Source organism: Anguilla rostrata, chromosome 1 (assembly GCF_018555375.3).
Source record: "Anguilla rostrata isolate EN2019 chromosome 1, ASM1855537v3, whole genome shotgun sequence".
Classification (NCBI taxonomy): domain Eukaryota; kingdom Metazoa; phylum Chordata; class Actinopteri; order Anguilliformes; family Anguillidae; genus Anguilla; species Anguilla rostrata.
The window spans coordinates 82,036,002-82,051,023 of NC_057933.1; the positions used below are offsets into that span (position 1 = coordinate 82,036,002).

Consider the following 15,022-nt stretch of genomic DNA (forward strand, 5'->3'; position numbering starts at 1 on the left):
AAAAACGTCACCCATAACACTTGGTCATTAAGCATGTACAAAACAAACCCTGAAACAAAATACAAATGAGATTTCAGAAAAAATGCAAATAGCTTTTCTGAGTTCAGTATTCTCTACATCTGTAACAGTTATAATTTATGTGTTGAGGACCGGGTGTTGCCTTGATGCAACTATTTCTATATTTTGGTTTTTTTTTGTTGCAGCCCAAAGAGTTCAATTTTAAAATTTTAATCTCTCCGTGCTTTGTAAACTTCGCCTGGTAAAAGAAAAACGGGTAATAGAACTGTTTCCCGCTGATCTAGTTTTACATTTGGTTTGTTCGCTTGTAAACTTTCCTTTTTTCATCTCCTTGTTGTGTGGACTCACAGTGATGTAATGTTTTCCAAATTCCAAAAACTGTCTGGGGCGGCTTCTTGTGTTTTGTTGAAGGTTTTAAATGTTAAAGGCTCAGGCAGGTTTGGAAATGAGAAGGGTTTGACTTAATAGAGTCTAAATGGCTTTTTTCTCCATGCAGGTCACCTCCCATCCAAAAGGGAAGGGCTGTTTTCTCTACAGCACCCCAAAAACTGGACAGGGAAAAAAACCAGGAAGAATCTTGCTTCATAAACTGTGGACCAATGCTGGTTATCAGGTTTAAATTTGGACTTTTTTTTTAATGTGTGAGACTGTGTTTTTTCTTGAACTTTAAACAGAAAATTGTCTGCAAGTAATCCTCAAGCGGTAGAACCCAAACTTTTCCTTCACTGGATGATACATTTAAAAGTATTTAAAAAACCCAGTGAACATAAACTCTCCTCATGAACTCAAAAACGGGCCTTTTAAATGACCGGGATGACTTGGTTATTGGGTCTGCAAAGATGTACCCAAATGGATATTCCTTGGCATTTATCAAATTTAATGAAAACAGCTAGTTTCTTTTGACACAAAAGTATTACAGAGGGGCTGAAAAACCAATTATCATTGCTGAATGTTTCTGGCCAATATACTGAAAATTTTGGCTTTAAAATTTTAATTAAAAAATTTTATTTTTTTTAATACTTTAAAAAATTTACTTTTAAACATTTTTGGCACATTTTGTGTTTATATTTGCTTATTACTGAAAACTGATCCCATCTTTTGAGTATAAATTCACATGGGTAATTTTTTTTTCACATTCTTAGTGTTTTTTTTTATACAAATTAAAATTTCAGAGCATACCCTTTAATTTTTTAAAAAATCATTCAATAAACAAAAAAATAAAACCATGCTTTAAAATTTTTAAATAAACCGGGACTTAGGTGTTCCCCCGGGGTTTTTATGGAATAGAACTGTAGGGAAGGCACTAAACAGGTACTTTAAAAAAAATCCCACAGGTGTGATGGGGGGGGGTAACCAGCGCGCTGAACGGGGAAACAAAGCTATCCACAAGGGTGGAGAACCACAAGGTTTAAAGACTAGAGGAAGGGACAAGTAAACAAACAGAAAATAAATACCCAAGGGGGAATATCCCCGGAACGGACAAGGTCACCCATTAAAGGGTGATAAGACTAAAGGACAAGGGGTATTCAAAATAGACAGAACAGAATAATATACCCTTGGGGGGTAAGTCCCCCGTTTTAAAAACTAACAAAAAAATACCCAGCCAAAAAGGGCAAAACCGAACAGAAAAAAAGGGGTATAATAAAACTGTCTCATAAAAAAACTGAGAGTGTAAAGAAAGGGGAAAAATAAAAAAAACCCCTGAAATAGAAAAACCCCTTAACACCCGGGTTTTTGGAAAAAAACCCAATTTTTTTAAAAAAACCTTCCAAAAAAAAGGAAAAAAGAAGTTAAAAAAAAGAAAAGGCCCCTTCAAAAAAATTGGGCCAAAAAGGAAAAAGGCCCCTACCAAACCCAAAGAAAAATGACAGGGACCGGGCCCCCCCCCTAAAAGGAGCGGCCCCAGACGGCCCCTCAGAACCACCCTAAAATCCCAAAAACCCCCAGGGTAAAAAATGCCCCCAAAAACCCCAAAACCCCTCCTCGGGGCCATGGCCCCCCCAGTCAATGAAAACTAAACCCTGCCCACTCGTCTCCCACCCGGAGCCCTGAAAAAACAGGCTCCCCACCAATGAGCCGAGGGGGCGCGGGGGGCCCCCGGGCCAACCCCTCACGAAACCGGCTTAGCGGGACTGAAAGGGGCGGACCTCATGGGGGGTGACACCAGTGACAGGGTCGCCCCCGGGAGTCTCAAGGGCCCCAGGCGAGGAAGCTCACGAACTCTCCCCCAGAGGACCCCAGGGAAAACCCCACGCCGTTGACACACCCGATAGGGGCGGGGGCGGGGGCCCCGTCGCGTCTTTTCACTGAGGGAGCAGGAGGCGGCGGACTTTTCCCAAGTGCCCGCACCCCCGGACAAGGCCCGGGGGGCGGCCCCGTGCCCCTCTCCATTTCCCGGGAACAGAGGGCTGATCCCCAAACTGAGAGACCTGGGGATGTTTCCTGCCTCTCCCCAATGCATGTTTGGGATAGGTCCAGCACCAGCTCCAGCTCAGGAAAGGGGGAAAAGATAATGGATGGTTTGATGGATGATTGAATAAGGCAAACCTCGATCGCATCAGTTTGTGTTGTAATCAAATCATTTTTTTTAAACATGGATATGTTTATTTTATGGGTAATATGCAAAAATAACATAATTATTGACATCTAATTTTTAAAAAACGTGGGGGAAAGAAAAGAAATTACCCCCGTCTTTTTTAAAAAATACTGGTCCAGTCCCGACAAAAGCAAAAGGGCTCTGTATATTTTACGCTTGACGAAAAATCGAAAAATGTGTATGACCTTCAGGAAGTGAGACAGATCTGACATTCTACTTTTATATTTAATGTGAAGCATTTCATTTGCGATCATATTCAGACAAACTTCTCTGTCTGAAAGGTTGTTTAATACTAATGGCTCATTAGCAAAGCACTGAGGCCAGATCAGAACTCTCTCCTGGTAAGTGTATTATCATATTATTTCATTTAGTCAAAACTACGTCACAATATTTTGAGGTGCAAGAAGATTAAACTGGAATCAAATATTAAATAAAATGCATTTTCGGACTATAAATGATTGCTGCTTCTTCCATAATAATATCATTCATCAAGTAAAAGGCTGTTTGAGTATCTGCTTTCTGGAATCTTTGTGAGATCTTCATAAAACACAAAGCATTTTTAGACATTAGCAGCACATTAACTCACTGTGTGTGCTTGTGTAGTAATTGTTATTCTGGTATTTCTGCAAATTAACAGAATACTCTGACAGTCTTTGTTTCTGCTGTTCATTTTCACAGTGTAAATAATTACCAAGAGCTGTATATGTGTATTTGAATAAATATTTTCAATCTGATGCAGCCATGCTCTTCAATACCTTGTTGGTAATCGTCCTCTCTGTGTCAGGTAAATTGTTTGTGTGTTTTTGTTCTGATGTTTCAGTCTGCATATATAGTATTTATCAGCATGTGTTCCTATTTATTAGTCTCCCTTCATTAACTCAATCAGAAGCAACAAAAGTGAATGCATTTAAATTGCATTAAAGAATGTATATAATTCATATAAAATAATGTTCTACAGTACATTAGTTTAGAGTAGTGCAACATCGCTCATCTCAAGAGAGGGGAAAAAAAGAGAGAAGATGAAGTTCCTCTTCACACTTTGCCTGCGAATCTCACATTGATTGGTGGCTACTGCCATCTACTGACATCAGTTAGTATTGAAATACAAGTACAATTATTGATGTTCCATAGTTTTGGAGAAGTTAGGTGCAGTTGTTTTAAAGTTTTGTTAATTGAATCCCTTATCTGTCATGTTGCCAAAACATCTGTGTTTTAAAAGATTTCTGAGCAGTGTGTTTGTGTGTGTGCGTGCGTGAATTGTGTGTGTGTGTGTGTGCGCGTGCATTTGCGTATGTGTGCGCGTGTGTGTGTGTGTATGTGAATGTATACATGTGTTTCGTGTGTATGTTTGTGCATGTGTGTGTGTGTCACGCCCGTATGTGTGTGCTGTGGTGTGTGTGTGTTGCACGCCCGTGTGTGTGTATGTGTATGTGCGTGTATGTGTGTTCTGCGTGTGTGTGTGTGTGTTTTTGTATTTTTCAGGTGTTCTGAGCCAGACGGGATGGGGAGTGACTTACACCCCTGAGAGAATCTGTGCCTTAAAGGGGTCTTCAGTAGACATGAGCTGCACTTACTCATATCCCACATCTCACACAGTGCAGAAAACATTCTGGTTTATTCACTAGAACAAGCCACAGGAGCCTGAGGATCTGTCCCAGGACCCAGAGTACTCGCACCGTGTGGAGTACCTGGGGAATCAGAACAGTGACTGCACTTTCAGAATAAACCAACTGAGAGTAACTGATTCAGGAACATACCGATTCAGGTTCCTGACCGACTGTTATGGTGGAAAATATACTGGTCATCCTGGAGTCTCATTGACAGTTACAGGCAATTCTAAACTTGCTTTATATACTATTAACACCTAATCATTTTCTAATAGAAACAGAATGTTTTTTTTTATCATGTTTATTCTTGTATGCAGGTCTTCAGGTGAAAGTGACAGAGAATGAGGAACACTGACCTGTAGCAGCACCTGCACTTTGAGTGGCAGCCCAACCTTTACCTGCTACAAGAATGGAGAAGTTGTGCCCTATGAGTATAATACTCCCTCAGTGTAGCCATCACTGATGATACAGATCTCTACTCCTGTGCTACAGGAGGAGTCTCTTCCCCTGCAGTCAATGTGAAATGTGAGTGTCTGCCCATCTTCTGTTTTACTGGGAAATAATGCATGCAGGGCCGGCCCGAGGCATAAGCGAACTAAGCGGCTGCTTAGGGCCCCCGTGGCCACCAGGGGGCCCCCCATGTGGGATTCATCCCCTATCGCAAAACCAGCGTTAGTAATTTAAAACGGAATGACAACCGAATATTTCATAACAACGTAATGCAAGACGGATTTTACAAAGCAGCCATCACCAAAGGTGTGTGCCAAAGCACACACCTAACTCATGTTTAACTGTGATTTAATTGATTTTCTGAGTGTTGCATTGACCTTCCTACATTTATGCATGCACTTATTTTTCATGACTCTGGAATGTAGTCTCTGCAATATAAATGTCAACTGAAATTCTATCTCTGTTTATTTACAGCAGGAGATTGGACAGCGCTTGTATGGAGGGTTGTTGGAATCACAGTGCCTTTTGCACTCTTTGCTATCATGGTGTGCACAAGGTAAATGTTTGCAATGCAAAAGCATCTGGGTACCAATCATCACTGAGAAGACATGATTATAGAAATTCACCATTAGCTATCAGAGAGGTATGCAGTATTTTTACTAATTTGCTGCTGAATTCAGAGGAGCAGGTAGGAATGTTTTGGCAAAATATCATCTGGGATGGCTGATCCACAGCTCCTGAAGGTCTGTACTCACCCCCCCCCTCCCCTTCCCCCTTTTCAGCAGGAAGAAGAGCACCAACAGAGAGAGAGGGAGGAGCAGACGCTCTCGTACTGTAAATAACAAGTTCACGCCTGGATATTCTCACCATTATAACCGTACCAGCCGTTCAGAAAAGCAAAGGACAGTTCTGTGTACATGCTGTATTTTTATGAAACTACAAAATCAGTAGGTCTGTGCTGGGCAGAAGACACAAAGCACAGATACACACCAGGCAAGTTACAGTTCATCCAGTTCATCACTGTGTGATGCAGTCAATTTCAGTCTTCCTCCATATTTTTATTGGTTAAAACTATTGAGGAATATTCCCCACTTAACTCTCAATATGTTGTAATTGTATCTGTGGATATTATTTAGTATGATTTTTTAACATGTGAAAAATATACTTCTGTAATGTAAAATCTTCAAGTGATTCTGTGATATATAATCCACTAAGTCAACACAGGAATCTGTTTTTTGGGACAACAGAGTGGATAGGGAATGCAAGGGACTGTGTGGCCACTCTGGTTCCCTTTTAACAGTGTAACTGGAGGCGCACTTATGTGTAACTGAGTCTCTTCCTGTGTCTCACCTCAGAGCAGAGCCTTCAGGGAGTGACAAACGCAGCCAGCGACACAAACTCTGTGCTTCAGAGAGCTGACGAGGCCTCAGTGTGGGATTAAAACACACAGAGGAGAGAATCTGCAGAGAATGAGAAATGATGGAGATCAGGGTGAAACAGTCTCTTTTTGTCTTTAACTTCACAGAACTGCTGTCTGTCTCTGCTAGATTATCCATTTTATAATGAGCTGATGGTGGAGGATTTTTCCCAAAGTACTGTAACCCTGCTGCAACATGCATGTTCATGTAACCCTGCTGCAACATGCATGTTCATGTAACCCTGCTGCATACATGCATGTTCATGTAACCCTGCTGCTACATGCATGTTCATGTAACCCTGCTGCAACATGCATGTTCATGTAACCCTGCTGCATACATGCTCCTGTGACACCGTTACACGTTTATATAACTCTGTTACACACACGCTCATAACTCATGTACACGCGTATGTATTATCTCACATTGAATGGGAAGATTATAATGCACATTAATGTAGATTATATTCTCCAAAGTCACTTTTAAAGGCAAGGTCCAAAATACCTTAAAACAGTGTTTTAGTTTGACATTTTACATCGCCTTGTTGTATTGACCCCATTTGTACTTTCTGTCTGTTTAGCTATTTGAAATAATGCATCTTTTTATTTGTTTTATTTGCATACATTGTTTTATTATGTGTATCAATATATTATGATTTATTTGAGCATTGTAAAGCACTGTGAACCTTGAACCTCTGTTTTGATAAAGATTATCATTATTTTCTTTATATGGCCATCATGTTTTGCCTGCCACCCCCCCCCCCGCCTCCAAAAAAATAGATAAATAATAATATTATAAAATAAATAAATATAATTATATTCAAATAAATTCCATTTTAATCACGTGTGGGCATCTATTTCATCTCTGTGAAATGTGAAAGATACAATAATCCAATCAGCTGTATGTAGTAAAAATCATTTTTATGAAGTATAAGCATTGAAATGCAACTAATAATGTGTGTGAAGGACCGTAAAAACAGGCAAAGCCAAACCACAGTTCTAAAAGGTCACATGAACATCAACCACAGAAACAGCGCTGCTCCACCCCAGCTGAACTGAGGTGTGAAATAAAATAAGAATAGAACAGGCTGCAGGAAGTGAGCAGCGCTTTAACTGTCTGTGGTCAGGGTGGCTCTCGCCTGAAATTAGGCAGCTTCACCCACAGCGGCGCCCGCTCTGCACAAAAGAGCCAGCAGGGGCACCTCACAGTACCCGCTTTGAGGCACCAGAGCCGTGATACTTTCACAAAGATAACTACGCCTGTCCGCTCCTTTTATCTTCTGCAAAAGTAAGTGCAATCTTAATAATGATCTGGGGGTTAAACGCTAGGCTACAGCAGCAAAATATTGTCATTCGCATTGGATCATGGTTCCCTCTATTTTCTGGCTTTTAAACTACTGTTAACTGTATATGTCAAGTTACACAGTGAAGTTACATTCTTTTAAAATAATCTTTGTTGTCCATAATTTGATTTTATATTGTCTTCTTCAACGATGCTATACTGCGTGAGCTACTGCTTGTCTTGGCCAGGACACTCCTTGAAAAAGAGATTTGAATCTCAACGAGACTCTCCTGGTTAAAGTAAAATGATAAATATTTACAAATAGAAACTACTATTCTTAAAGCTTTGCATTCATCACAGTCAGTCTGCCTTGTTCAGAAATAGAGCCTGTCACAGGGCCGTTTCAGACAGTTTTGAAAACCGTTAAGATCACACCTCCTCTACCAGCGTAAGTGCATGATTTAGCGCTGTTTTATTCTTAATGGCTGTTAACACATTTTTTCATTGAGTTGTAAAATTATGTACATTATTCAATAGAGTGCCTTGATAGAAATTGAGAAAGACATCTTTGATTTTTGCAAGCTAAAATTTTTGCATTTTTTTAAACAGTGGGGAAATTAAAGTACAGTGTTGTTCTCTGATCTACGGATTACAGCGAGTGCTTATTCTGTGCTAATCTAGTGATCCGAATGGAGATCAGTCTCTCTCCTGCTGAAAGGTGGCTATGTGACCAGTGGGAAAAACATGCCCCAGCATTAGTTAAAACAGTAAATTAACTTTCTTAAATTAAAATAATGTAAATGAAATAATAATAATGAAAATTTTTTTAAAAAAAAAGATCATTTTTTTTCTGAAAGTAACTCTTTATTTTTTACTTTCCATGTTATCTGTTAAATGCTTAATATCAGTGATTTTTTGTGGAATTTTGGTTATGGCTTAAAAAACAAAAGAAAATAAAATAAGTTATGTTTTTTTATATATATTTTTCAGGCCGATGCAGCCATGCTCTAAACAACCTCAACAGTATTTTTGTAAGCCCTTCTCTCTGCCACGGTAAAAAAATTATTTACTTCAGTTCTGCTTATTAATGCCAGTTTACAGAGGTTACAATATCTTTCAGAAGCTAAAATCTATTTAAAATTACTATGATTTGATTTAACCTGTTTAACTCAATAGCTGGGAAAGCAAAAATTAAAGACATATGTTACAGGAAATGACAATCAAAATTGTACACACGATCACATACGTTGTTTAGATGCCCTATAGCGGACATCTGTTTTAATCTACACTTGTATGTTGATATCTGTGTTTGTCGTTTGCCCGGGTATGTGCGAGCATGCACTGACGCTTTTTCACAAATGATGTTCCTAATGGATAATAAAGTTATTTTGAATTTTAATTTGAATTTGGTTTAGGGATTCTGGGGCTGATCAGAATCTTTTTTCATTTGTTTTTACCTAAATCTGCTTTGAAAGTAAGCATAGAAATTATCTGAAGTTCCTGTTTATTCACAGCTCTGCAACACGAGTGAGTAGATTTCTTTGGCTTCATAAAATGGGCAGAACTGTAAAAACTGCATTTACTGGTGTGCTCTATTCCTGAAGAAAATGATAGATTTTGCCATCATTTAAACTTTTGTGAGACTAAGTTTTTTCTTGAAATAATGTGGTTTGTGTGCGCGCGTCCTCCTTTGCATTGTCCCCCCAGGCCCATGTCTGAAGGGATATTACAGTCTAATCGTAATAAATGTCTAATTACATTATATTTTATTATAGTCTGCGCAGATTAAATCTCCAAACTCAAGTCACTTTTAAAGGTAAAGGCCCAAAGATTTTTTAAAACAGTTTTTAGTACTTAATTTTACATTGCCTTGTTTATTGATCACATATTTATTTTCTGTCTGGTTTTTAGATATTTGAAAGAATGCATATTTATATTTGTTTTCTTTACATACATTGTTTCATTTTGTGTATCAATGTATTAAGGTTTATTTGAGCATTGTAAAACACTGTGAACCTCGAACCTCTGTTTGAAAAATATTATCTTATTTTCTTCATAGTGGCCATCATGTTTTTTGCCTGCATTCCATTTATTTCACGTGGGAATCAAGTTCATCTCTTTGAACGATACTATAATAATTCTATACAATAGGCGTAGGTAGTAAAAGTCATCTTTATGAAATATCAGCATTGAAACGCAACTAATTATTGTATGAAGACCCGTATATACAGGCAAAGCAAAACCCAAAGTTCTAAAAGGTCACATGAACATCACCACAGAACCGCGCTGCTCCAACCCCACGAACCTGAGATGTGGAATAAATAAGAAGAACAGGCTGCAGGAAGTGAGCAGCGCTTTAACTGTCTGTGGCCAGAGTCACACTCTGGACCCCCCCAAACCACCATACCGGCACTGCTGGCCATCACGACAAAGATCGTAAACACGCCTGTCCACTCCTTTCATCTTCTGTGAGTACAATGTGTGCAATCTTTATGTTAATAAGAGGGTTATAGGGCCAACCATTCACGCAGCGTTTTGTTGGATGTTCCAGCTTCATGTTAAAAATCCGATGCATGAAACTTAAACACGACTGAGCAATGTATGGTAGCAATGATAAAGCATGCTGTTTGTGGCCGTAAAATTTACCTGGAGGGATAATGGATGCAATACATTCATCTACCTGTAATGGGCAAATATTAAAATCGATGAGTCCGTATGTACATTTCAGATGAATTTCTTGGAAGTCTTTACTAAACTGAATTAAATAATGGTTTAGGTAAGGATTTTGTATAGGGCCCCTGAATGTATGAGTGTTTACCTGTGCCTGATGGCCAAATCACACCTTTTACAGTCACTTTTATTTTAACCTCTACTGTACATGTTTGGAATAGGGGTGGCACAGTGGTGCAGTGGGTAGCACTGTCCCCCCAAACACAAGAAAGGCACTGGGTTTGAATCTCCTCTTGGGGCCCTTTCTGTCTGGAGTTTTGCATGTACCTCCGGGTACTCCCGGTTTGCCTCCCACGGTCCAAAAACATACAAATAGCCAATTGGAGACTCTAAATTACCCATAGGTTTTGAATGTTGTGAGTGAATGGTGTGTGTTCCTGCGATTGATTGGCAGCCCTGTCCAAGTGGGGGTATTCCTCCCTTTCTCGCCCAATGCATGCTTGGATAGGCTCCAGCACCAGCTCCAGCTCAGGATATTGGTATTGATAATGGATGGATTGATGGATGTATTGAAATAGGCAAAGCCTAAAGATCTTAGCAACAGTTTTTGTTATAATCCGGAATCGTTTTTATAAAAACATAGTAGTTATGTTTATTTTATAAGCATAATAAACAAAATAACATAATTATTAACATCTGAATTTACAATAATACAGTGGGGGCAAAGAAAATTAGAATTACCCAGTCTTTTTGAAAAAGGCACTACTGGTCCAGTCCAGACACAAAGCAAACGTTTCTGTATATTTTATTCAAACTCTTGTACCAAAAAATTTTAAAAATGTGAAATGATCTTCAGGAAGGAATCAGAACTTAACACATTACACTTTTATATTTATTTTTTGAAGCATTTTATTTGCGATAATATTCAGCCACACTGCTCTGTCTGCAAGGCTGTTTAATACTAATGGCTCATTAGCAAGCCACTGAGGCCAGAAACAGGACTCTCTCCTGGTAAGTGGCATTCATCATATCATTTAATTTAGTCAAACTACGTTCACAGTATTTTGTGGTGCAAGAACATTGAACTGTAATCAAATATAAAATAAATGCATTTTCGGACTATAAATGATTGCAGGCCCCTTCCGTACAAATATCATTCATCAAGTAAAAGGCTGTTTGAGTCTCTGCTTTCTGGAATCTTTGTGAGCTCTTCATAAAACCCAAAGCATTTTTAGGCATTAGCAGCACATTAACTCACTGTGTGTGCTTGTGTAGTAATTTTTTATTCTGCTATTTCTGAAAATGAATAGAATACTCTGGCAGTCTTTGTTTCTGCTCTTCATTTTCAACAGTGTAAATAATAATCAAGACCTGTATATGTGTATTTGGATAAATATTTTCAATCTGATGCAGCCATGCTCTTCAATACCTTGTTGGTAATCGTCCTCTCCGTGTCAGGTAAAATTGTTTGTTTTGTTTTTTTTTTTTCCAAATGTACTTCTGATATTTCAGTCTACATATAAAGTATTTATCAGCATGTGTTTCTATTTATTAGTCTCTCTTCATTATCTCAATCAGAAGCCAAAGTAAATACATTTAAATTGCTTTAAGGAATGTATATAATTTTTATAAATAATGTTCTACTGTACATTAATTTAGAGCAGTGCAAAATCCCCTCATCGGGAAAAGAGAGGGGAAAAAATAGAACTTATAAGATGAATTTCCTCTTCACACTGAGCATTGAAACTGAGACAGAGGCATATATAAAATATTGTGGCTGTACTAGATATCGGAGCTGTTGATTGTGCATGTTTGCATTCCCTTTGAATGACGACACAAGTATTCCGGGTCCACGTTTTTAAATGAAAACAGTTTGTTTTCACTGCAAGCAAAACTTAACAGTTTTTCAGCCGAAGGCATATGCAGACCTTGCTCTTAACTTACTTTGTTTTGCTACTGCATTCTAGCAAAGCTAGCTACTAAGCAAGACTTCCTTTTCCTTGCGAATCTCACATTGATCGGCGGCTACTGCCATTCTACTGACATCATTAGTATTGGGAGTACAAGTACAATTATTGATGTTCCATTGTTTTTGGAGAGGTTTTGGTTCCACTTGCTTTAAAGTTTTTGTTAATTGAATCCCTTATTTGTCATATTGCCAACACATCTTTTTGAAACCATTTCTGAGCAGTGTGTTTTTCTGTGTGTGTGTGTGTGTAATGCGTGTATTTGGGGGCATTTGTGTGTGTGTTGCATACATCTGTGCGTGTGTGTACGGTGTGGATGTTTGGGTGTATGTACAAATGTGTGTGTTGCGTTTTTGTTTTTGTGTGTGCGTGTGTATGTATGTGCAGGAGAATACTACTGTGAGGCAGAGAATGAGATTGAGACAGACATCTCCCCTCCTAACGGTCCTGATGAGCAGTGTGAGTATATCAGTGCATCTCAGCTTCAGACACACAGAGCAGAGAGTCAGTATCTTCTGAGTGTCTTTGGGTAACTTCCACAGCATAAGAAACTGAGTTAAGCAGTCAACCTGCCCCAGTGGAGGAGAAATCAGATATAATTACATTATCATACAATGATTAGCCTGATCATTCTGACATGTTCTTAGGTAAAACGTGTGGTCATTTTGAGTTTGCAAAGGGCAAAAAAAGGTACCACTGCTGCTGTTCAACTTAAAAAAAGGAAGTTATCATTATTAATGAAGATGATAAAAAGACATATCTAAATACTTCTGTCACTTTTTGAAACTTGATTCTGCTGTGTCATTTTCCAACTACCACAAACCGCTACAGTATATCCAGGTCATTTTGTAATAAAGCATGATATACTGGGATATTTACTGTACCAGGTTCTGCAGTCCTTTTCCCCACAAACCACACAATCCGTCGTTGTTAGAGGCACCAAGGCTTTATTGTGTGCTCGATACCAAAAACACGGAAACAAAAACAAAACAAAACAAACACACATGATAAGAACGGGGATTAGATGGCATGCCGCTCCCCGCGTGCGTCTCTCATTCCAGCACCCCGGTCTCACTGCAGGCAGAGCATATAAACCATTACCAATCAATTGTAACTGCAAACAGGTGTGGTTGTAAGCCAGCTATACTGGCTCCCACTCCGCCTGCAGATGATGCCCTAACCACCCCAACTCCTCCATATCACATTGTGAGATTTCAGCTCCATTATAAACATTACTTTGAATAAATGTCTCTGCTAGTGTTTTGAGACACAACACAGTGAGTGAGAATTATATGGAATTTTGCACATTATTCTAATGATTTTAGATGTTCCTAAGAATACCTCTGTGTGACTTTTGTTTAAAACTGCAAGACCTGTTATTTTCTCTTTCAGATCCTCCTAAGAGCGTCATAGTATCAGTGCCCCCCTCTGGTGAAATAGTGGAGGGCAGTTCAGTGACTCTGACCGCAGCAGCGATGCCAACCCACCAGTGCAGAACTACACCTGGTATAAAAATAATAGAGCTGTCTCCTCAGAGACGGAGGCCCAGAGGCAGGTAACCATTAAAACTCACACTGCAGGACGCAGGAGAATATACTGTGAGGCAGGGAATGGGATTGGGACAAAAACATCTCCTCCTATCGTCTTGATGTGCAATGTGAGTATATCAGTGCATCTCTGCTTCAGTCACACAGAGCAGAGAGTTAGTATCTCCTGAGTATCTTTAGGAAACATTGCAATAGTAAGACACTGAGTAAAGCAGGCACACTGACCAGTGGAGGAGAAATCAGTTATAATTACATTATCACACAGTGATGAGTCTGATAATACTGACATGTCTTAAGTAAAACCTGTAGTCATTTTCAGTTTGCAAAGGGCAAAATAGGTACCACATGCAGCTGTTCAACTTTTAAAAAATGAAGTTATCATTATTAATGAACATGCTAAAAAAGGACATATCTAAAAACTGCTCTCACTTTTGAAAACTTGATTTTGTTGTGTCATTATCCAACTACCATACAAAGCTACAGTATATCCAGTTCATTTTGTAACAATGCATGATATACTGGGATATTTACTGTAACAGATTCTGCAGTCCTTTTCCCCACAAACCACACAATCCGTCGTTGTTGGAGGCACCAAGGCTTTATTGTGCGCATGATACCAAAAGCACGGAAACAAAAACAAAACAAAACACACACGATAAGGACGGGGATTAGAAGGCATGCCGCTCCCACATGCATCTCTCATTCCAGCACCCCGGTCTCACTGCAGGCAGAGCATATAAACCATTACCAATCAATTGTAACTGCAAACAGGTGTGGTTGTAAGCCAGCTATACTGCTCCCACTCTGCCTGCAGATGATGCCCTAACCACACCACCCCTCCACATCACACTGTGAGATTTCAGCTCCATTATAAACATTACTTTGAAAGAAATGTCTCTGCTAGTGTTTTGAGACGCAACACAGTGAGTGAGAAATTATATGGAATTTAGCACATTTTTCTAATGATTTTAGATGCTCCCAAGAATACCTCAGTGTGACTTTTATTTAAAACTGCAGGACCTGTTATTTTCTCTTTCAGATCCTCCGAAGAGCGTCTCAGTATCAGTGAGCCCCTCTGGTGAAATAGTGGAGGGCAGTTCAGTGACTCTGATCTGCAGCAGCAGCGATGCCAACCCACCAGTGCACAGATACACCTGGTATAAAAATAATAGAGCTGTATCCCCATGGGGAGGATCAGACCGGAGTTATACCATTCATAGAATCACACTGCGGGATGCAGGAGAATACTACTGTGAGGCAGAGACTGCGATTGGGAGAAACAGATCTCCTCCTAAAAGTCTTGATGTGCAATGTGAGTATATCAGTGCATCTCAGCTTCAGACACACAGAGCAGAGAGTCAGTATCTCCTGAGTGTCTTTGGGTAACTTCACAGCAGTAAGACACTGAGTAAAGCAGGCACACTGACCAGTGGAGGAGAAATCAGTTATAATTACATTATCACACAGTGAT

The 15,022-nt window shown here is 39.3% G+C and overlaps 1 protein-coding gene across 14 annotated transcripts in view; it reads left to right on the top strand.

Annotated features, from left to right (window-relative positions):
• LOC135238005 (B-cell receptor CD22-like) overlaps positions 1 to 15,022 on the top strand; it is a 93,280-nt gene that overhangs the window by 24,357 nt on the left and 53,901 nt on the right. Inside the window, exon 5 of one of the 14 annotated variants that reach the window (XM_064305708.1) lies at positions 6,027 to 6,925. The exons of the other annotated variants lie outside the window; for them this stretch is intronic. Within the exon in view, the coding sequence (XP_064161778.1) occupies positions 6,027 to 6,090 (64 nt within the window). The 3' untranslated portion in view covers positions 6,091 to 6,925. Of the gene's footprint in view, positions 1 to 6,026; positions 6,926 to 15,022 lie in introns of those variants that run through there. 14 annotated transcript variants of the gene reach the window in all.